Source organism: Urtica dioica, chromosome 2 (genome assembly GCF_054948205.1).
Source record: "Urtica dioica subsp. dioica isolate 48M chromosome 2, U.dioica_male_clone48M_v1_H2, whole genome shotgun sequence".
NCBI lineage: Eukaryota > Viridiplantae > Streptophyta > Magnoliopsida > Rosales > Urticaceae > Urtica > Urtica dioica.
Window position 1 is genome coordinate 37,160,367 of NC_142757.1, and position 24,021 is coordinate 37,184,387.

Below are 24,021 nucleotides of genomic sequence, written 5' to 3' on the forward strand. Positions count from 1 at the left end.
AACTTTCGAAAACGATTTTCAAGCTCATAATTTTAAAAACATGTACATGCTAATATTTGACCATAGCTCTGATACCAATTGTTGGAATTGATCTAGGGTTTAAGAAAAAGATTAAACGCTTCGGGAAGCGGCGGAATTTTTAAAAATTTATTTTCAAGTAAAAACAGTTTTTACTAACCTAGACAAAGAGCAAGTACATGTAATTAAAAACCAATATGAGCTAAGAGTTTACTAACCTTTCTTGAAGCTTGAACTTTGAAGAAGCTTTTGGAAAGTTTGCAACACTCGTCTCCCCTTGCAGCACGTCTCTCTTCCTTTCCTCGGCACCTCGAGTAACCACGAAAGTTTCTATCACTAAATCACTCGAAATAAAGGAACTAGTGAGTGGGCACTTTTAAACACTACGACTTAAGAACAAGTCTTGAAGTCGCAGAGCTAAACACTAGGTCGAGTGAGGACCTAGGTGCCAAGACAAGAAAAAATCGAAAATAAACTGTAGAGAGAGAGAGGATTTTCGGCCACAAGTTCTAGAGAGAGAGTCTCTCAAATCTCTTAAACTTGGATGAATGAAATGTGAGGAAATGAGGCTCTTATTTATAGGAGAGCTCTCACCTTCAATAAGGTAGTTTCCTCTTCTATATAATATCACATATTCATGAGCCAATTTCCTCTTTTTCCCTTTGAGACACTCGGCCAACACAAGGCTTCTAGAAGCCTTGATTTGTTTCCTATTTTGTTCAAGGCTTGCCTTTTCTCTCAACATGGCCGATTCCCTTATGCATGCATATGCAAATTTGTTTCCTCTTTTTCTTTTGGCAAGTATCTAAATATATTTATGCACAAAATAATCTCTTCTATTTCTCTATAGGGTAGGCGCCCAAGTCTCTCTAGAAGGAGCTTCTAGAAGCTTCTTCATTTGTTCATGACAACATGAGAAAGGCCCATTAAGAATTTTCAATAAAACTCTTATGAAATGAAATTAATTCACGAGGCCCAATGATCAAGTCATGGCCGAGTGACATTAAGTCATCAAATGAACTTGTCAAAAAATTTATTGACATTCATTTCATCCTTTGTCCCAAAAGACAAAAATACCCTTTTGACTATTTTCGTTCTCGTTTTGACTTAGCTTCCAGTTTAACTATTCCTATCGATGTGATTCGTGACAGTGACCTCATGGACCCAAATGAACAAATCTTGAGCTAAACACTTGGACTCAAAAGTTCACAAACCTTTTACAAGTTTAGCTTAATGCCAACTGACTCCACTAAAGAGCTGACACTGAAAATCTCTCGGTTCAAATGAATTTATTTTCTACTCAAGAATTCGACCTAATTATGATGAGCGGATCCACTGAATATTATCTATGTTTACCCTTCATGAATGTCATCAGCTAGTCGGGATTTACTAAATTACCATTTTACCCTTCTAGCTGTTATTTCCTCAACTCCTTTGTCGCTTGTGAATAAGTTAGAAACAATGTATTGACGAGGAGCTAACAAGTCACATTGTTTCATCCAAAAGAGTCGGGACTCAATTTGGACACTGGCCAGTTCATTTATTCACACTCCAAGGAACAAAGCATGAGGTGACATACATTGCATTTCAGCAATCTTGTACATGAATTCCATATCTATGAGAACTTCACAAAGTTACTCATGACATACTCACAACTTAGTACTTCACCAATAGACCCTGTTCGGAATCACATAGTGAGTTCGATCTTTGACTTTCTCAAATGAGAATACTAAGGTGTGAAATGGCATGTCTCATTTCAAGATTAAGGTAAGCATGATGCAATTCATACATAGTGACTTCGAGACATAAGAGGTTAAATGGTTTGTTCTTATCTTGTCTCTAGAAGTGCACTGGTCAATTTAGTACCTTCGGAAGATACCTAGAAGAACTATAGAGTCTCCAACTCTCAATGCCTCATAACCAGACATCATAGATTCTTCTAACAATCATACTGAGGTCAATAGTCCTTTGACCCTAAGATTGCGAATATATCGTTTTAAGCAAACTACGAAGAGTTTGTTCATGCAAATCTACATTTGTCTCTTCGTAAGTTGTTAAGTTTGTTTATGGACTAAAAGACTAAGGTTTTATCATAAAGCTTCAAACAAAGAAAGAATGAATGAACGTTTCAACTTTATATTAATGAATAAGCAATTACAAGCAAGTGTCTTCGTAAGACTATATGATATCAAATGTACATAAATAGACACTACTACTCTTCTTGTGGGCACCATTGACAACACCATGCGCATCGATGCTTGGTCTCTTCTCTCGCCTATCAGGTCGAGAGAATCGCGAAGCATTTTATCGTTAGTCTCTCTGTTATCGTTCGCGTATATGGTGCGAATTATCCTTATTTCGTGTTCGATGGGTAGGATTGCTTCTACTCTATATACCAGGGAATATGGGGTTTCTCCGGTGGGCCTTCTTGGACTTGATCGGTAAGCCCATAGAACTTCAGGGAGTTCATCGGCCCATAATCCTTTTTTAGCTTTGAGTTTCTTTTTTAGGTTACTAACGATTGTTTTGTTGGTAGCCTCTGCGTGTCTGTTCCCTTGCGGGTATCGGGGTGTTGAGAATCGTAAAGTGATTCATTCTGCTGCACAAAAGTGTCGGAACTCCTTTGATATGAGTTGTGCCCCGTTATCCGTGACTATCTCTTGCGGCGTTCCGTGTCGACAGATTATATTTTTCCAAATAAATTTTTTTACGTCCACATCCCTCACCGAGAAGAATGCTTCGTCTTCAACCTATTTGGAAAAGTAATCCGTTGTGATTAGGAGGAATTTTAGTCCTCCTGGTGCGTTGGCTAGGGGACCAACGATATCCATGGACCATTTCATAAATGGATATGGAGCGGATAGGGAGGAGAACTCCTCAATTGGCTGCTTGATATTCGGGGCGTGCTTTTGACATTGGTCGCATTTCCGTGAGTGTTGCTCACAGTCGGCGACCATGGTTGGTCAAAAGTACCCTTGGTTTTTTATTTTAACGGCCAGAGCTCGTCCGGCCGCGTGGTTTCCATGCTCTCCTTCGTGTATTACGGAGATGATGCGTTTGGACTCCTCTTTTCCTACGCATCATAAGTAAATTCCGGAGAAACCTCTTTTGAAGAGTACTCCGTCAATTATGGAGAATCTTGCGCCTTAACTAATTAGCTTTCGGTGCAATTGCTTGTCTATCGGGGTGTGGCCTTCGGAGATATATCTGATTATATCCCTTCTCCAGTCCCCCTCTTCTATTATTCCCATTATGCTTGTGCTTTTGGTAGTGAGAGAAGACTGTTTTATTGCTTCGACCGGTATGATTCGGCTTATTGTTGGGTCTGACGTTGAAGCTAAAGCGGCGAGGGCGTCGGCTGTGGTGTTCTCTCCTCTAGGGATACGGGTTAATTTGAATTTTTTCGAATTGGCCTGCCATTTCTTTTACTAATTGCATGTATGGCTCCATACGTTCGTCTCTTGTTTCGAATTCTCCGCTAAATTGGCTCGCAACAAGCTGCGAGTCGCAGAAGGCGGATATTGACTTTGCTCCTAAAGCCCTTGCTAGGCGTAATCCTGCGATTAGCGCCTCGTATTCGGCTTCGTTGTTCGAGGCGGTGAAGTCCAGGCGGAATGATTGTTCAATCACTTCCCCGTGCGGTGATACCAGGTGTATCCCTACTCCAGCCCCTTGTTTTGTGGAGGAACCATCGACTTTGAGGGTCCAAACTCCGGCGTCTGTCGTGTTCTCATTCTTGCTTGCAGGGAGCTCGATAAGGAAATCGGCTAGGACTTGTGATTTTGCACATGTCCTAATGCGGTATTCGATATCGTATTCGCTCAACTCGACAGCCCATTTGGTTAGTCTTCCTGATTGGTTAGGGCTGTGGAGAAAAGAGCGTAAAGGTTGAGTGGTCATCACCCCTATCGACTGAGATTGAAAGTACAGTCGCAGCTTTCGAGCTGCTATGACGACGACCAGAGCTAATTTTTCCATTGCTGGGTATCTTGTCTCGGCGTCAACGAGTGATCTACTGACGTAGAACACCAGGTTTTGGTCTCCGCGCTCTTCTCTGACCAGTACTCCGCTAACTGCGGTGTGTGATACGGCGACATACAAGTAGAGGGGTTCTCCCGTTTCGGGCTTGGCTAAGACTGGAGGCTCGGCCAGGTATTGTTTTAGTTGCTCAAACGCCTCCTCGCACTTTTCGGTCCATTCAAACTTCTTGTTTCCTCTCAAGAGCTTGTAGAAAGGCAAACATTTGTCCGTTGATCGAGAAATGAATCTGCTAAGGGCTGCCATGCGTGTGAGACCCGACTTTCGTACACGTCAGCTTCTGTAAAAATTTCCCCTTATCAATAAATAAAGGAAATTTTCTTCTCTCTCCATGTTGAATGAATTATAAGAATTCACAATAAGGAAATGGTGAGTTTTGATAATCCGAATATAAGGAAAAGGATTTTTGAAAGCACTTGAATGTTGGAATACATTTAGGTGCTTGAGAACGAGGGAGATAATATTTAAGGGTGACGAAATTTCGGAATAAGGATATTCGAGTAAACTCGATATTATTTTCCGAATAAAAATTACTCGGAATGTACCCGAAGATTTAAAATCTCAAGGGTGAAAATAAATTCTGAAACCCCTTAAAGATATATTAAAGGTAACGAGAATTAATGAGAATTTTCTCGGTTATTTTTCGAGATTATTTTCAATTAATTAAGGACAAGATTGTGAGATTTTATTTTGGAAGGACTTATGTGCAACGTTTTGAAGGACGAGATTGAAAGAAAAGAGTAAAGAGGGGTTGTTTTAAGAGAGACGTGTCAAAATTTTATTGGGCCACTTGTGCACATGTGGCGTAACGTGAGGATGCCATGCGGCAATTTTTCTCCTCTTATCCTCTCTTTCTCGGCCACCTCATCATTTCCCTCTCTCTTTCTTTTCTTTCTCATTCTCTCTTTCTTCTTCTCTTCTTCTTCTTGTCCAGCGCGAGACCAACCTGCAACACAGAAAAAAAAAAAAGAGAAAAAAGAAACTCTCGGTCATCTCCTTCAAGCTCACCGAGACTCATCATCACCACCCGACCTTGCTTCTCTACTTCTTCCTTTCTTCTTGTTGCGCGCCATCTCCGCCGTGAGCCTCCATCACCGCGCGCTCCGAGCTGAGGAGAACGTGACTCGCCGAGAGCCGCCGTGACGCCGGAGCAAGAGAAACCACCGGGAAAGAAGTGAGAACCCTCCAAAGAAGCTTGAATTCGTTGATTGAGGTAAGAATTCCTCTCCTTGGATTGAAATTCGAAGCTAGGGTTCATGAGATAGGATTTGGGGATTTCGAGTTTGATGATGATTTTTGAGAAATTGGGGGTGATAAGTTGTTGTTTGAACTTGATTCTCGATGTTGAAACTTTGTATTGGAGGATTGATCTCGTATTTTGTTGGTTTTGGTATGTTTTGCCGAATTTCATGAACTAGGTTTTGATTTTTGGGGTTTCTTTTGATTCTGCGTTTTGATTGATGAGCTTGAGTCGCTTGTGAACGAATTTTTGAGTATTGTTATGAGACGGTGATGATGGTATAAGATTCTGGATAATTTGGATTAAATGGTTGTTTTGGCCGTGTGATGTGTCTTGGCCGTTATGCTTCGTGAGGTTGAATCTGAGTCTCGGGTTGGTAATTGTGTGTGAACGTTTTTGTGTGTTAGCGTTTAGTTACTCGGATTCGGGTTATGTTTACTTGATTTGGTTCGGGTTTGACATGTCGGGTTTTGGATTTTGGAATTGATACGAGTTTGAAATTGTGAAATTGACTCGTTATCGGATTCGATGACTTGATTACAGATCTAGACGGACGAACAGAAACCAGACGAGGCGAAGGCGACGAAGCCGGTTTTGAAGATTCTAAGAAAGAGTTATCGAAATTAAAGCTCGATTAAGTCGTGAGTCTTTTAATCGCGTATAGCGTTTAAATACTCTTGGATTTGATTTTGGAATGTATTCTTGTATTTAAATAAATAATTTATGATTATTTATTTAACAACGTTTAAGAAATTGATTTGATTCGCTTTGGAATTCTCGGTTACTTTTTATTCGGATCAATTTATTTGAGACTCATAAGCATGTTATTGGATTTTATTTCGTATTATTCTCGATACGAAAATACGCGAGTCTTGAATAAGTTTGACTTCCGAAAAACCCGGAGAATAATGAATTAAATTCTCGAATTCCGAACCGACTCGAATTTAATCCCGACAACGACCATTATCTTTTCAAGTAGTTCGCTAACTAACGAAGTTTCAACTTCGGATTCTAGTTCTCTCGACGCTCCAGGACGTGCGAAAGGTCTCGGGAAGCGTGTAAAGCAAAGTGTCCTCCGGAATTCATCGAGTTCTCCGACGAACTATTCCAGGTAAGTGGGATTTAAGTTTGAGGCGCCAAAAGGGGAATGGTGCCTAGTAGAGTAATTGTTTATGTTTTTTCGTTTAATCCTAAAACAAAGAGAAACCCTCAGTTAGACAAGATGACCGAATAAGGCTTCGGCCACTAACTAATAAGATAATAAAATGGTAGGGTTAAACGATTAGCAAGTTAAGAACCTTGAAGCCTTTAAAACTATGTTAAGCTTCTGTAATAGGTTTTTAACCCTTCGTCCTGATGAGGAGGACAACAGGAGGAGGAAAGACGGTGTCCTCCGGATTCAACCCCGAGAGGGACTGTTCTAGGAGAAGGTCAAGCCTCACAGCTGTTGACAACTCCTTCTAAAATACGTAAAGAGCCATACAGTGAAACTAATAATGTTAATGACGGGCTTTATCCCGATAAGATCTCCTCCTGTAATAGGATAGGCAGGTAGGCTGTAGACAGCTCCTGTAAAACATAATGAACTCTTGTCGGCAATGTAGCGAGTGGCATTCCCAAAGGCCCTTGTGGGAAGTCGATGAGTGGCTTCAGGTAAGTCGACGGGTGGCTTACCTGTCCTGAGGGAAATATGAACCCTGGACTAACCAGGGATTGGTGAGGGTTTGCTCCCCTCTACCATACGCGCGTCAAGGCCCTCCTACATGTGCTAGTGGATCCCAGCCGTTAAAACTTCGGCCTTCTGAGGGCTAGGCTCAAGTTCTCAGAATGGTTTACTCATCTCTCATGAACGGCTGCGAACTGAAGTGTTGATTGGCCAGTCCACTGATGTAAGGCGCCGGTATGAGCGAGATGGATGAGTTTCTAGGAAGACGGTTGTTAGCCGGATTCCTATATGATTATGTGTTTAATTGTTTTAGAACGGGGTTCTAAAACTGAATATGTCTATGTTGATTGAATGATATTTTTGTTATCCTGACTGTATGATGGAACTTCTTTATTCTTCTGAATCTATCACCTGCTGTCATCTGCATTTTATCATCTGCAACCATGCATCTCATGTAGTGCTAGGTTAGATATCCTGCTTACTGAGTCGGTGTGACTCACCCCTTAAATCCCTCTCCTTGTAGATAAAGGAAAAGCTCAGGCGAAGCAGGAGTGCTAGTCAAGGTAGATCTCATGACGACCTGTGGCATAGGAAATGTCTTTTTAAGAAATGGGTATCAGGTTTTTGAAAACCGAGGTTATATGCTCGTGAAAGTTTTATATAGCTTTGGAAGAACTTTTATGATATCATAACGTTTAGATAATCGGCCCGAACCTCTTTTTACGTTTTGAAACTCGGTTAGCACGATTATGGGCCTGTGCTTATGGATAGCAAGCTAGGGTAGTCCCCATTTTTGTAACTCTTCCAAAAGCGAAAAATTTTACCAGTTTTTAGCGGACTAGCTCTAGGAACCCTTGTTATTCCGTATATGTAAATTAATTTTATTTCCGCTGTTTGTTTAATAAACGTTTTGTAAATGACGTTTGAAAATGTTTTATGTTCATTTCATTTGAAAACATAAATGGTTTATGATAATGTTACGAGAAAGGTCGCGATCCGAGGGCGACGGGTGTCCTGCGGGTCGTGATAATGCGTCCCTTTAGTATCATAATTTCTCTTTTGTTCCTAGGGGAGGGCAAACTCTGGAGTGCTCGTATTTGGTCCGGGTTTGCCTCGATCCCTCTTTGAGTTACCATGTATCCGAGGAATTTCCCGTATGATACTCCGAATGTGCATTCAATTTCATTTGCTATTTGTTCAGGATTTTAAAACATTCTTCCAAATGTGAGACGTGGTCTATCTCTTGTAATGATTTTACCAACATGTCGTCAATGTAAACTTCCATTGTTGTCCCTATTTTATCGGCGAACATCTTGTTCACCAATCGTTGATACGTGGCTCCTGCGTTCTTGAGCCCGAATGGCATTACCTTGTAGCAATAGATGTCTTTGTCGGTTGTGAAAGCAGTCTTCTCCTGGTCACTTGGATGCATAAGGATTTGGTTGTACCCAGAGAATGCGTCCATAAATGACAGGATCTTATGGCCAGCTGTGGCTTCCACCAGGCGTTCGATGTGTGGTAGCGGAAAACTGTCTTTAGGACAAGCTTTGTTAAGATCGGTGTAGTCGACGCATACTCGCCACTTACCATTCTTTTTCTTAACGACGACGGTATTGGCGAGCCAATCGGGGTATTTTACTTCTCGTATCAGCCCAGATCTTAGTAGCCGTTCCACTTCTTCGTTGACCACCTTAGCCCTTTCGGGGCTAAGTTTTCTACGTTTCTGTTTTACGGGCTTGTAACTAGGTTCCACGTTGAGTTGATGTGCGGCGATTTCAAGGTCTATACATGGCATGTCTTCTGTCGTCCATGCAAATGTAGTCTTGTTTTTCTTCAAGAAGGCTATTAGTTCTCGGCGTATGCTTCCTTTCAACTTGGCCCCGATGCCCACGCATCTCGGGGTCAGTCCCGTCGATCTGAATTTGTACTACCGACTCTATATTAGGCTCATCCTTCTCCTTCGAATCTTCCATTGGAGGGGGATCGGCGTTCTCATATCCGATGGTCATTAATTGCTATTTACCCTCGTTGGTTTCTTCGTCGGATGGACCTTCCGAACCGCTCTCCTCTGACTTATACTTCTCAGCGATCCTCTTGTGATTGCTCAAGTAGCAACTCCGGGAGGCCTCTTGGCTTCCTCTAATTTCTTGTATCCCGTTGGGAGTTGGGAATCGTACGCAAAGGTGATATGTCGAAGGTACTGCCCTCATCCCGTGTATCCATGGCCTCCCGAGGATTATGTTGAATGGGGACGGGCAGTCCAACACAGTAAATTCTACCATACGATTCACATCTCCGACTCGTACGGGAAGTTCGATGACCCCCATGGAAGGGGTCGTCTCGCCGTTGAACCCTGTGAGCTGGTTGGGCTTACGCGCGATCTCTGCTTTTTTTATGTCCATCCTATCCAAGGTTGCCTTGAATATGACATCCACAGAACTCCCTCTGTCGACCAGGATTCGGGCTACTATACAGTTACCTACTTCAAGCTCGATGATTAGAGCATCGTCATGGGGTATGTGCAGTCTTTTGACATCGTCATCGTTAAACGAGATCACGGTGTCGGTCTTTTCCTTAGGTCCTGCGGATCTTGGTGCACCCTTAAGTTGGCGATGGTGCGCTTTGATGGAATGCACGCCGTCTTTACAAAATTTGGAACCTAACATTATGTAGTCGATTCGGGGTTTCGCTTGGGGTACGTCATCGTCTTCTTCCCTCGCCCTCCCACGCTTCGGAGAGGGGTTTCCTCGGGGTCTGGCGTTGTTATGCTCCTTTTTCTAGGGCGGGGGGCCCAGGTCGACGTTCTTTAGCTCGCCGTTCTTATATTTTTCGATGAGGACTTTTCGGGCTACGACGCAATCCAGAGTATCGTGTCCGTAACTCTTGTGGAAGTCGCAATATTTTTTCTTATCCCGAGGCCACTTTGAAGGACCATTCTCGGAGGTCCCTTCATTGTTTACGTTGTAAGCGTATTCTGGAGGACCGAGGGGCTTCCTCCATTCATTGTTTCGGTGGGGTTTTATGCCAGGCGTCCTCAGCATGGCTGGGATGGGTGCCATGGATGGGATCTTCCTTGGATTATGTTTTTTGGCCATGAGAACCCTCTCCTCCTCGGCCTTTGCGAAGTTTGAGGCGCGATGGATTGCATCTTCGATGGTGGGTGGCCTGTTTACGGTCATTTCTTCCCGAAACCTGGATTCGTGCCAGAGTCCATTCTTTAGGGCGTTCATGGCAGATTTCCCCTCGATGCAGGGGATTTTTGACATAACAATCTTGAACCGCGTCATAAAGTTCTTTAGGGTTTCGTCTCGAGTTTATTGGGTGTTCCACAGGTCTGCCAAGGTTGCTTCCTCCTCAACCAACATTGAGTAATGCTTAATGAACGCGGCTGACAACTGCTAGAAAGAACTTATCGAGCCTTCCTCGAGACGTGAGAACCAGTCAAGGGCATTCCCAGAGAGGTTTTCAGAAAACAATTGGCAATACCCAGCTCTAACTCGTTATCATTCAACATGCTCGGGCCATCGCAATGCGGAAGGCCATTACATAAGTTTTTGGATTGGAATTTCCGGGGTACTTTGGGAGTCTGAACTTCCCGGCGTCCCCGATTCTAACCCGGGTTATGTTATGGGCAAAGGGAGTTCGCCGAGTGTCTGCCACCAGTCGATCGATCTCAAGAGTCGAGCTCGTGGCATAATGCATCCTGGAGTCTACAGCTCGGAATTTTTCTTCCACCGCTTGGCGGAAAGCATTGAGGGCGGGGTGGTTATCTCCTAGGGGCTCTACTCCCAGCTGTTCTATCCCGGCTCAATTTTGTCCCCGAGGATTTTCTTTCTATCGAACTGCGAGTACGAAATAATTCGGCTCCTCCTGGCTCTCTTCCTCCTGAGGGAGGTCGATAACCCGAGGACCATATCCATGAGGGGGACCTCCTGGGGGGGCGGCGGCAGGTCGCCCTGGTTTGGTTGAGCTCGCCGAGCGTTGGCCTCGGCCAGTCCTTCAAACTGCCCTATCCCGGCCATGTTACTAGGACCGGCAGTACTGGGGGGCATCTGAATTCCGGAGAAACTCAGACGCCTTCCGGGCGGGGCAGCCCTGCGCCCGTTTGCAATGGCGGGCCCAATCGAGCTCAGCAAGGCAGTTCGCTCGACATCTAGCTGCTCCTGAAGCGAAGATTGTCCGGCCGTCAAGCTATCGAGCTGAGATCAGGTTGACCTCTGGAATTCGGAAGTTGTTTCAAAGAGTTTCAGCAACAAAGTTCGCATCTCTGGATCAGCTCCTGAGGTCAGGATCTCGTGTTCGCTGTTGGATGACATTTTTCAGATCTGATGATCTTTGTTCTTCGGCGTTAGGTTTCTGATTGTTTTCCCTTAGACGGCGCCAAATTGTTGAGCCGATTTCTCGTCCCAACAATCTATACAACGGTTATTTAGATGTGACTTCGTATATTTATTTTTTAAGGGGAAAGGGTCTCAGAATCCGATTATGAAGATTAGACCGGGATCTGAAAAAAAAACTTATAAACGATATATAATATATAGAAGAAATAGGCGAAAAGAGATTTCTTTATTGATATTCGAGTGTAAACAATACGAAATAAAGGGAATACGCAGAAGATCTTAAACGACAATAATGAATCGAGATACAATTATAAGCACTTCTTTTTTGAAAATCAATAATCTGGCAAATGAAGGTTGAGCGGGCCTTTTATAACTAGCTCGCCAAACTTCCTTCTTCTTCAGATCGTTACACGCGTACGGACAGAACCGGTCTTCAGTCCACCAATCTCGTTTTCATCCTCTTCTCAAGGCGATTTGATCGTTCCATAGTGAAGGTGGATCGCGCAAATCGTTTGGCGGGATCGTCTAGGAACGCTTATGGGCCTGGGTTGAATTGGGCTTCGGTCTTCAATAAGGAATTCTTCTTATCGTTTTGGGCCGATCTCGCCTGCGCCTGGGATTTTAGGCCGAACTGGGCTTTGGACCGAACTAGCCCACCGAACCAGGAGGGGCGAAATCTGCTCCCACAATATAGACAAGACCTATTGATGAAGTACTAAGTTATGAAGATGTCATGAACAACTTTGTGAAGATCTCATAGATATGGAATTCATGTACAAGATTGCTGAAATGCAATGTATATCACCTCATGTTTTGTTTATTGGAATGTGAATAAATGAACTGGCAATTGTCCAAATTAAGTCATGACTCTTTTGGATGAATGAGTGTGACTTGTAAGCTCCTCGTCAATACATTATTTCTAACTTAAACACCAGTGACAAAGGAGTTGAGGAAATAACAACCGGAATGGTAAAATGATAATTTTATAAATCTCATCTAGTTGATGACATTCATGAAGGGTAAATGTAGATAATATTCAATGAATCCACTCATCACAATTAAGTAGAATTTTGAGTAGAAAATATATTCGTTTGAACCCGAAAGATTTTCAGTGTCAACTCTTTAGCGGAGTCAGTTGACATTAAACTAGAACTTGGAAAAAGTTTGTGAACTTTTGTGTCCAAGTATGCTAGCTCAAGCTTTGTTCATTTGAACCCATGAGGTCACTACCACAAGTCAATAGAGTAGGATTTGTTAAACTAGTAGCTAAGTCAAAACAAGTTCAAGTGTTGAACTAGACGAATTTTACGAAGATTGTCTAAAGGATAATTTTATCCATTAGGACATAAAATAGTATAAATGTCAAAATAAGATTTTGGACATTATCATATGATGATAATGTGAATCAATTCACACAGCCAAGAAGTAGTTTTGGGCCTTGAGGATTGAATTTCATTTTATGGAATTTTATGTGAAAGTACTAAAGCTACAACATAATGTGAATGTCTAAGAGCGAACAAAGAAAAACCTCCTACCCCTCAAGTTAGGACATTGTCCTCCGCTGGTGGTGCTCGAGCGGGTGGTGCCGAGGCCGTGGCTACGATCACTTTTGATGGAGCACAGATCATGTCAAAGGATCCCTTTATGTTTATTATTTTGAGTTTTATTTTCATAAATATAGTTTGTCATTTTTTTTCGTTCGTCTTTCGTTCCACCATGAACGAATTCCTTGTTGAGAAGTATCGAGATTTATTAATGCGAAAATAAGAATCCTAAACAATTTAGATTATATGAAAACACGAACAACATATATAATTTCTATTTTAATTAAATAATCGATGAACTACTATAAAAAACTAATAAGAACATATAAATATAAGAGATTTGAATAACTCACATTCAATCCCGCTATTTGAATTTCCACGGCGGTTGACTGTTAAAATTATAAAGTCTCCAAAATCATTCTGTTTCCGTATCTTTTCCTTACGCGTTCACACTTGACTTATAGAAAAAAAATATTTTATCGATGATCGGTCTTCGTCTCCAACCCAGAGTCCAGACATCTGCCGCAAGACTCTCTCTCTCTCTCTCTCTCACCCAGCGTTCAATTGCTGCAGTCCTCATTTCAAACAGCCACCGCCACTAAAAAAAACTGTTTAACAACAACAATTTTAATTTTTTTGAACTACATTTTAACCTTAAAATGGAGTTTGTTAACATAGACTACAACCACTATTTTTAGATAGTATAATAAACTCCATTCGAATATACAACTGTAGTAAAATTTTTTATTTTCACTACAGTTATTATAAAAAAGATAGTGTAAATATCTAAATATAAAAAATTTACTAAAATTTTCACTTAATTAGAGTAGGAAAAAATTTTCTCACTGAGAATTTACATTTCATTTTGGCGGTAGAATATATTTCACTTTAACTCAATATTGAATATATTCCCATTATCCCAATTTGTAAAAAAAACAAAAGTATTAAAGGAAAGAGAAGAACGAGAGCAGAGGGGAAGAGCGAGAAAGAGCTAGAAAGAGTACATATAGAGTGAGGAGAAGAGATTTTCCACGAAGTGGAAGCTTGTCGGAACGCTCAATCAATAGTTAATTAGTCATGGAATATTTTGTATATGTATCTCTGTAAGGAAAAAAAAATCATATGCAATTCTGTGTAGCTACATGTCGGAAGCAATCTTGTTCGAACAGTTGTCTGGTTTAAACAAATCTTGACGTTTTTGAGAGAAATAAGACAAAAAATACTTATACGGCAATAAGTAAAATATAGACTACTTTTGCTTAATATTAAAAGAAAATTGCGACGACATTAACTTTAGTATTGAAGCAAGGATTATAATGAGGGTTTTAATTGTGTTGTTGAGGACACAATTATTGTTCTGTTGCCTATCTTTACTGGCTAACGCTATATAGGTGGACATTGTGGATTTCGATGGTAGCTTTTTGGTTAAGAGTTCGGGATCTGGCTGAGGCAAATGCTATAATTAATAAAAGTTATCACAAAGGTAATGATTGATGTTAGATTAACTATTTTAATTGCTAGTACAATTTCCTTTCCGCTTTTCAGAGCTCTATGACATAATATGCATTTATATGCATTCTACTATCCGCATCAGGTTGATCTGCTTCCGAAAGGGACTGATTTAAACTGTGTTGGTGATTGGGTTGTTGAGGCCACTACAAAGAAGAAGCTCAACTAAGTAGATTGTTTTGGCTTTTGGGTACAGTTGATCTGGTATGATGTACACTGGATAAATTCTATTGGTTGGTATACTCGGGCATCAATTGCATGTATAATCTGAATCTTGTAGTGTTATAAGTGTTCATCTTACAAGTTTGTGTTATGTTTTTGGGTTTGTCGGTTCTTGAGATCCCGGTGAGGATTCAGACAACGACATAGCTATTTGACCCGATTTCGTCAACGGCCGACCCTCTCTTCGCCGTTCTGCTTGACGACCGCCAACTGACAAGGTTTGTTCATGAATTTTTTTTTTTTTAGTAATAAGAGGAGTTAGATTTACCATTGAATATGTTTGAATCTGAATTGAGGATAACTGTAAAACTCTCCTTGAAGCTCTTTAAGATAAAACTAAAAAACGTTTGTCCCTCTTGGGTATTAGGGAAAGGCTTATCAGTTAATAAAAGTGTTGTGGTATATATAATACCGGTACAGGGATTGAAACGTAAATTAACATATAACAATGAAACATTAATTATAGTCTAATATGCCCCCTCAAGATGGTGTGGCCGATGAAACACCAATCTTGTCACAAATATCTAAGAGACGAGGACACGAGAGAGACTTGGTGAGAGCGTCGGCAAGTTGATTTGCGGATGAGACATGGATAACTCGAAGGCGACCAGATTGGACGAGCTCACGAACAAAGTGGTAATCAATGGCTAAGTGCTTCATTCGGGAGTGAAACACTGGATTAGCACATAAGTACGTTGCACCAAGATTATCTGAGTAGAGAGTCGGGGTTGAAGATTGTGGGTGTTGAAGCTCATCGAGGAGTTGGCGAATCCATTGGATTTCGGCGGAAGCGGAAGCAATCGCACGATACTCGGCTTCGGTGGAAGAGCGAGCAACAGTTCGTTGCTTTGTAGAACTCCAAGAGATTGGGTTCACACCGAGAAACATAACATACGCACCAGTGGACGAACGATCATCAGGGTTGCCTGCCCAATCGGCATCGGAATACCCATGGAGGGAGAGGGGTGACGAAGCAAGAAGTCGAATCCCAAGGTATCGAGTGCCATTTAGATACCGGAGGAGACGCTGGACGGCGCCCCAATGATGTTCAGACGGTGCATGCATAAACTGTGAGAGTTTATTTACAGCAAACGAGATATCCGGACGTGTCATACGAAGATGTTGTAATCCACCCATGACTTGGCGATACATGGTGGCATTAACTAGAGGCGATCCATCATGAACAGTGAGAGATGTACCAACAGCAAGGGGAGTTGAAACTGGCTTAGAATCAAGCATGTTGTGCTTGCTCAATAAATCCACAATATACTTATGTTGTGACAAAAGAATACCAGCGGGAGTGTAAAGTACCTCAACACCACAAAAATAAGAGAGCATGCCAAGGTCCTTGGTGGAGAAGGCAGCATCGAGTTGATGAACAATCTGATCAACTACACGTGGGTCACTGCCAGTACTGATAAGATCGTCTACATAAACCAAGAAATAAAGAAGGCAGTCTGAGCGCGATAATATGAAGAGGGATGCATCACTGCGTGAAGGGACAAATCCAAGCGACCGAAGAAACCCGTGTAGTTCATCATACCATGCTCTAGGAGCTTGCTTGAGACCGTATAGAGCCTTGTGCAAGCGGCACACATGGTCGGGAAATCGAGGGTCAACCATTCCTGTCGGTTGGGCCATATAAACCTCTTCCGAGAGATGACCATTTAAAAATGCATTGTTGACATCAAGTTGTCGAATTTCCCACTGGTGATTGAGAGCAATACTGAGCACAACACGGACCGTAACGGGATTAATCACAGGGCTGAAAGTCTCGTGAAAGTCGACACCGGGTCGTTGATGAAAATCTTTAGCCACAAGTCGTGCTTTATAACGCTCAATGGATCCATCAGGTAAGCGTTTTATTCGAAATACCCATTTGTTTCCAACAAGATTCCGGTGGGGATCGCTTGGAACAAGAGTCCAAGTGTTGTTGTCGATGAGGGCTTGGTACTCAAGTTTCATAGCAGCATGCCATTGAGGATGTCGAACATCAGAAAAAATAACTTCAAGTGGAGAGGAAGAAGAGATGGTGGAACTCGAAAAGGGAAGCTTGTGACTTTTATTGATATGACATGAATTACATGAAAAATTCTTCAGTTGAGAGTTCGGAAAAGAAATACGTAAAGACGACGATAATTGACGAAAAACTTTGATAGACGGGTGACCAAGATGACTATGCCAAATGGCGACTAGACTCGATGAAGGTGATATGGTGGTGAAAGCTGAGGGCTGACTCATAGGTGGACAAAGGGACACACGTGGCCAAAGATAAACGCCATCCTTATGCTGCCCCATGACAATAGTTACTCCCGTGTGACGATCCCACACCTGAAAACAATCATCAAAAAATACAACAAGGACATCGTTAGCGGCACATAAAGCAGAAATAGAGAGCAAATTCATCGACATTGATGGCACATGTAGAACATTTGTAAGTGAAAGTGGGTAAGTTGAAGTAGTGAAACTCAAGGAACCCGTATGATGAATTTGAAGACCTGAGCCATCCCCGATCATCACGTTATCGGAAGCAGAGTATGGTTGATGAAGAGATAGGTTGTTGAGGTCCGTTGTGATATGATGCGATGTGCCAGAGTCAACAACCCAATCTTGCGACGAGAAAGGGTTGTAGTTATGGGTGGCCGTATTCACGCGAGGCGGTGGACGCGGTCCCCTGGGAGGAGCAGGAAGGTGCGTCCAAGTGGATGGAGGAAGCAGTGAGCATTGTCGCGCAGTATGACCTTGGATTCCACAAACCTGACATTTTCCCATGTAGCCGCGGGGGCTCGATGCGCCGTTTGTTGGCTGAGTATTTCGAGGATTCCACAGAGGTGGAGGTGACCATGGGGTCAGTGGGCGAGGGGTCCAAGAGCCATGGCTAGGCGACCGTGAGTTTGTTGGCTGAGAATAGGACCGATTATTGTTGGACCCAGATTTTGAAGAAGTCACTGGAGCAACAAAGGCCGTGGTAGGCACCGGAGATATTACGGTGGTCGTCGGGAGTGCTAATTGTGCCTCTAGATTAAGCAGCTTTTCGAAAAGCTCATCGAACTCAATAGGTGTTTCTCGTGCCTCAATTGCTTTTGCAAGAGAAGTATGACTCATCAAGGCCTCTCAAGATACGGATAGACAATTCATCAAAATCAACTGGTTTATTCATGAGTGCCAATGAGTCGATGGTGGATTGAATATCCATCATGTACTCTGTAATGGTGCGAGTGCCTTTGATCGGAGCTCTTAGCTTTTGGCGAAGTTCCATGATACGACCTCGGGACGGAGAGGCATAGGTTTTCTCTAATGATGACCACGCAGCAAATGAGGTATTCTTGGCGGCGATAAACGGAACAAGGGCCGGGGAGATAGAGCCGATAATACCATTAATAATTAGTTTGTCTTGTCGATTCCAAAACGAGTACACGGGATTGAGAGAATTGGTGGCCGTTACGGGATCGGTGACCGTGAGAGGCGGAGCCACAACAGATCCATCTACATATCCAATTAAATCGTACCCAATTAAGAGTGACTCGAATTGAGCACGCCAAGCCGCGTAATTGGTTGAGGTGAGTTTGAGAGGGACTTGTGCAGAGACATTTAGTGCGATGAGAGGTGAGGACGAGTCGATGTTTGTCGAGATAGTCGGTCGGGGATTGATCGGTGATGCTGATTCTTCTTCTTCGTTGCTGATGCTGGAGGTCATGATGACGATACAAATCGAAGAAGAGGAGAGAAGAAAAAAAAAATCGCAAAAGACGGTCGTGCCGCTGAGTGGGGAAGCCGGCGTGCGGCTGGGTGTTTTAAGTTAGGGTTTGGATCTTTTGTTTTTAAACAGAGTGCTCTGATACCATATTAGGGAAAGGCTTATCAGTTAATAAAAGTGTTGTGGTATATATAATACCAGTACAGGGATTGAAACGTAAAAGAACATATAACAATGAAACATTAATTATAGTCTAATATTGGGCTATGTCTTCTCTTTTTTCTTGTATTTTACATTAGTCTGCTGGTTTTGTGGCTTTGAATTTTATTTAGATTCTTAGAGCATGTAATTTTATTTGTTTCATGTGCCTTATTCCAATAAATAGAAACTTGTTGCAGGGGTTATCAAACAGGACGATAGGTGCTACTATCATAAATGCCGAGAGCTCACTCTCACATACAGTTTTCACTTGTGTTCCTCAATGAACTTTGCTTTATCAAACAGGAGAACAGGTGCTACTAGCATTAGTGTTTGTGCGTGTATTAGTTTTTTTTTTTTTTTTTTTTTCAGAGCTGTTGTCCCGCGATCGAGCCACTGTCACAAGCCACTGTCTCGCTACCAAGCCGCTGTAAGTTTATTGCGTTTTGTTTAATTTTTTTGTAATGTGACCGAGTATATCTATCCATGCAGATACATTACTTGGAAATGGCTCAGTTGAGATTTGGAAAGTTTCCTGATGTAAAATATTGCAGGGTTCACAAGGAACAATTAATTTATGTACTGCCCAATAACTAAAATGTTCATGCTTTTTGTATGTTGTTCATAATGATGAATGTCAAATTACGGATAATTGAAGCTCTTTCTTCTATTCAATCACCGGTATGCTGAGGTATGTATACTTATTCATCCCAATGTTTTGATCTAGGTTTTTTTTTTTTTTTTTTTTTTTATCTAGTTGTATCTCTACATTTTGCTAACTCTGGATTTTTATGCACAAGGTAATTACCCTCAACATGATATGCAATTTGCAGATTTTTTTTATTTTATATGCTTGCCACAATTTCAAATTTGAAGAAAATCAGTGGAGTACTTGATAGAAAAGTTCAAGTTTCTCAAAATTGTCTAATAGTTGTTGAAATTCCTATATCATTTAAAGGGTGTATATTATTAAGTCTAATAAATTATCAGTGTGTCTTGAATAAAATATAGTAAAATGGGTTGTTAGTTAGTTTCCTCTTATTTGGATCTACTATTATTTATGTCAACTGAGCTATGTACTATGAAAGGAACTTTGGTGAATGTGTTGGGGTATAAATCAGCAACGTATTTCTATCTCAGCCTCTTAATTGCTTACTTTATTTTTCATTTCATTGCAGGTAATAGAAGATCAGATTGACATGCCTACGGTAAGAGCATATTCCGGGATGAACTGAATGGCTATCGATCGAGGACCTTGTAGTCTACGAATAAGTTAGTTACGTTATGTTTAAAAATTAAATATTGATTCTTATTTGTATGTCATTGTAAAATGATATTTTTGATCATTTTATATATATATATATATATATATATATATATATATATATATATATATATATACAGGGACCGAAGCCAAAAATCTAGATTAAGGGGGGGTTAATTTGCAACAAAAAATTTTTGGGGCTGATTTGTCAATTTTGAGGGTAAAAAAATGTAAAAATAAAATAAAAAATGCAAAAAAAATAAAATTGAGGGGGGCTATAGCCCCCTTTCACTCCCATGTGGCTTCATGCCTGTATATATATAATCCTGTATATATATAATGTAATTTGTTTTTTTTTTAATTTATATTAGCATATATTTTTATAGAAAAATGGAATATTTAAATAATACATGTTACAAAAAAGAGATTCATAAACTATTATTTAAAATCGTAGTATTAATTTACGAGGTACGTAAACACTCTAGATAACTAAAGTAGTACGGTATGACTACAACAAAAATAGGTAGTCTAATATACTAATTATTTGAATAAATTAAAATTACTTTCTAACGTTGTAGTTTTTGAAGATGAGATTACTACAATTTTTAAGTCTTAACAAACTATGTAAAAAAATGGGTAATTTAGCAAAATAGCCAATTTAAACGTTGAGAATTGCTAAATAGCCAAGGTTTGGTAAATATTAGATAAATAGCCAATTTTATATATTTACAAACGTAAATACTAAGTAAATAACCACTGTCATATTAAGTCACGTCATCATTTATGGCTATTTACCTAATATTTACCAAACCTTGGTTATTTAGCAATATCAAATGTTTAAATTGACTATTTTTCTAATTTTTTGAAAAAAAATTGGAGTCTAGTGCGATAAATGCCAGTTGCGAAACCGTAGTCATAATATAATGACTACAACTTTCTGCCGTAGTTGTTGAGCCTTTTCCCATAGTATGCATCCGTCAGGTCATCTCTCTGTATCTCACATTCTAGTTTGTATATGTCTCATTCTCTCTCTTCCTCTCTGTTTCTCTACCAAATATGTTTTTGTAAGAGGAACAAGAGCAACGTGTTTTGCAACTTGCTATGTTTAGGTCAGACCAAAATAATCATTTTCCTAATTTGGTTTGATCGTATTCTAATTAATATGAAATATTTATCTACTAAACATAACGAATCAAATATCTTCAATATATTATAATAAATAAAATATTTAGATCATATCTAATATATATTTACTTCTCATATTAGAATATCACTCAACTAACTAAACAATTTATAATATCTCATAGATATTCTAATGAAATAATATAGTTAATATTTTTTTTCTCACAAAATATACTATTTTATAAGTAGAATAGTTGAGAATATCTTCATAATACTCTCATAAATAATTATCATATTAAATACTCACCAAATCGGATCATATTTAATAGAAAAAATTAAGGGTATAATCGGGTTGGGTTAGTCGGTTTTTTCATGTGTTATCAAACCGAACTGCTACAATTAATTTTTTTGTTTTGAAACTCAAACCAACCTAATTGAAAGGTAAAACCAAACCAAACCAGCCAAGCCCAAAAATAATCGGGTTGGTTTGTGTTAATTTTTTCTGATTATAATTATCGACAAATGACTTTATAACTTGAATGAAAATCATATATGTATATTATATCTAATACGTTATGTCAAATAAAATAAATTTTTTACTTATCTTTAGAAAGTTTACATATTAAAATTAAAATTACGCATATTTTTAATAACAGAATCTTCATGTATTCGCAAATAATAAAGTATAATACTAAGTATTTATTTATTTCATTATAATATTATTAAAAATGATATATATTTTTTCAACAATAGTACATATAAAATACTTGCAATCTTAAATAAATTAAATGATTAACACCATCGGGTTGGTTTGGTTCAATCCAATCTCACGACTAAAAAAAACCAAACCAACCTGAAACAATTGCGGTTTTGGTTGGTTACAACCCAAATTTCATCGGGTTTTAATGGGGCGGTTTAAAAAAGAGTGCGGTTTGGTTTGGATGATCTGGTTGTTCGGCTTGGCGATTTTCATGAATAACCCTAGAAAAAATGACTAACATACTACCATTTCATAACCCAAATCTCATTTTGCATCAAAACCATAATTTGGACAAAAATACTAGAGGGCATAATGCACAAATACTCTTTTGTCCTCTCTCTATTATTTCTTTATTTCTCTCTTTTCTCTCGTTCCCTTTGTTCTCTCGTTCTCTCTCCTCTTTCAGACTCTTTTTTATTTCTCGTCCAAGAGAAAAAAACCCTAAAATCTACAACATTCGACGACAAGGCGAAATCAGAGATCTACTGCGCTTTCCGGTCGTTTGAGTTCAAGGACTATATGTGCCGACATGCTATCGTCGTTGACAGGTGCGTTAATCACGCGTAAAACTCCTATTTCCCGAACCAAAAACCGATGAGTCCTCGAGTATTTTAATGGTTTTTAGTAGGTTTTTGAGTAGTTTCAGGTTCAAATGAGTAATAGAGCGTCTACAATCAATTTCGTGGAAAAAGGACGGAATTTGGAGACAAAACGGTGGAAATAGAGTCAAAAAGCGATAAGCAAGAAATTGGCGACAACCGCGCGCCGCGCGCATCACTTCGCGCGCCGCGCGATGACATACTTCGAGACCGCGCGCCGCGCATCGACGATCGCGCGCCGCGCATATTGAGAGCGCAAATCGTGAAAATGCACAGAGTCTTATGCGCGCTCCGCGCATAACCTGGAGTTTGGACCGCGCGCCGCGCATGGACGACCGCGCGCCGCGCCCTCCTTCGGGTTTTGACGGACTTACTTTCCGTTTTTGATGTTTTTGGGCGAATTAAACCATTCCAAAGGCCCAATATGCTCCGAAAATCACCCCTTGACCTATTTATGTGACTCTAAGCTCTAAAAACTAGATCTTCCATTTTGTTTAAGTTTCCTATTTATTGTTTGGTTGTTCTTGAGAGCTTTTGAAAGAGGAAAAATGCGTTCTTCAACGGAATTGACAACCCGACGAGTTCTTCTTCTCCGAATTCATTCGTTCTTTTTTCTTCTCTTATTTTATCTATTTTATTGCTCTAAATTATTGTTGAACATCAATTTTATTTAATATGGATTCTATGTTGGTTTCAATCTTTATTTTAGTGCTTTTAATTATTATGTTATGTTTAGCGTTGATTATGAACACCATTAGAGGTTAAGTTTCTTATGGGGTTGCGATGTAGCCGGGATTGATAATGGTTGGGGGGCTCGTTAGGGTTAGATAATTATTGTTTGCTTCATTATTATGGATTGCTTGATATGAATTGTTCATTATGCTTTCTAGTGCTTGATCACCATTAGAATTGTTATCTAGGATTGTTTAGCTACTCGAGAGAGAGTAAATAATCGTGCTTTTGTTCATGTCATCATAGTTGATCCTAGGTTAGAAAATCTAGGCAATTTATGTAATCGTTTGAACTCTTGTTTCATTGCGTGTGATTGTTTTAATAGGATTAGATGCCGAGAGGATAATAATCCGTCAATTACATAGGTTTGCTAGAACACTCGAGAGAGGCTAGTGAATAATTTTGATAGAGTGAGATTAGCATCCATAGGAGTATATTTTGTTGTTCAAACCCGAAACCCCCGACCTAGTTAGCTCCGGTGAAGTCGTGACCCCAACTTTCTCTTCTTGCAAAACTCGTATTTAACTCTCTGCTTTAGTTTTATTATTGCTTTTGTTACAACCATCTTCTTAATCTTACTTGGAATTAATTAGCATCAAGTTTTAGGAAATCGCTGTTTCGCTAGTCTCTATGGGTACGATACTCGAATTTACATTCTATATTACTTGGGCGACACACGTACGCTTGCGTGCGCGAGTTATTTTCGCAACAAGTTTTTGTCACCGTTGCCGGGGACTAGTCTACAATAGCGATTGAATTTACTTGCTCTTGCTATTTAATTTCTTAAATTTTGTTTTCTAACTTTTCGCGTCACTTTCTTGATTTTGAAGGTGTATGCGAAAAGACGGGTCATCAGCTCTCGTTCCAATCAACTCTGAGATCGAAAGATTTTGCAGAAAAAACCGAAAAGAATCAAAGGAACGAGCAATGGAAGAAAACAGGAACAACGCCGAGGAGCCCAAGACCCTGTTCCAATACGGGCTACCGCCGACCGATGCCACACAATCGGCCATTGTTCTTCCGGTTCTTGCGGGTAATCAGAATTTCGAAATCAAGACCGGCGTGATCCATA

General features: G+C 40.3%; 1 protein-coding gene and 1 long non-coding RNA gene across 2 annotated transcripts; one reads left to right on the forward strand and one right to left on the reverse strand.

Annotated features, from left to right (window-relative positions):
* Window positions 1-8,977: 8,977 nt before the first annotated feature.
* LOC149404581 (uncharacterized) lies at window positions 8,978-9,628 on the reverse strand. Its single transcript, XM_089607595.1, has one exon. The coding sequence runs from the start codon at window positions 9,626-9,628 to the stop codon at window positions 8,978-8,980; it is 651 nt and encodes a 216-aa protein (XP_089463721.1).
* Window positions 9,629-18,834: 9,206 nt separating this feature from the next.
* On the forward strand, window positions 18,835-19,793 carry LOC149404582 (uncharacterized). Its single transcript, XR_016302037.1, has 3 exons — window positions 18,835-18,902; window positions 18,965-19,163; window positions 19,651-19,793. It is a non-coding gene; the product is annotated as an uncharacterized LOC149404582 (long non-coding RNA).
* The last annotated feature ends 4,228 nt before the right edge of the window (window positions 19,794-24,021 follow it).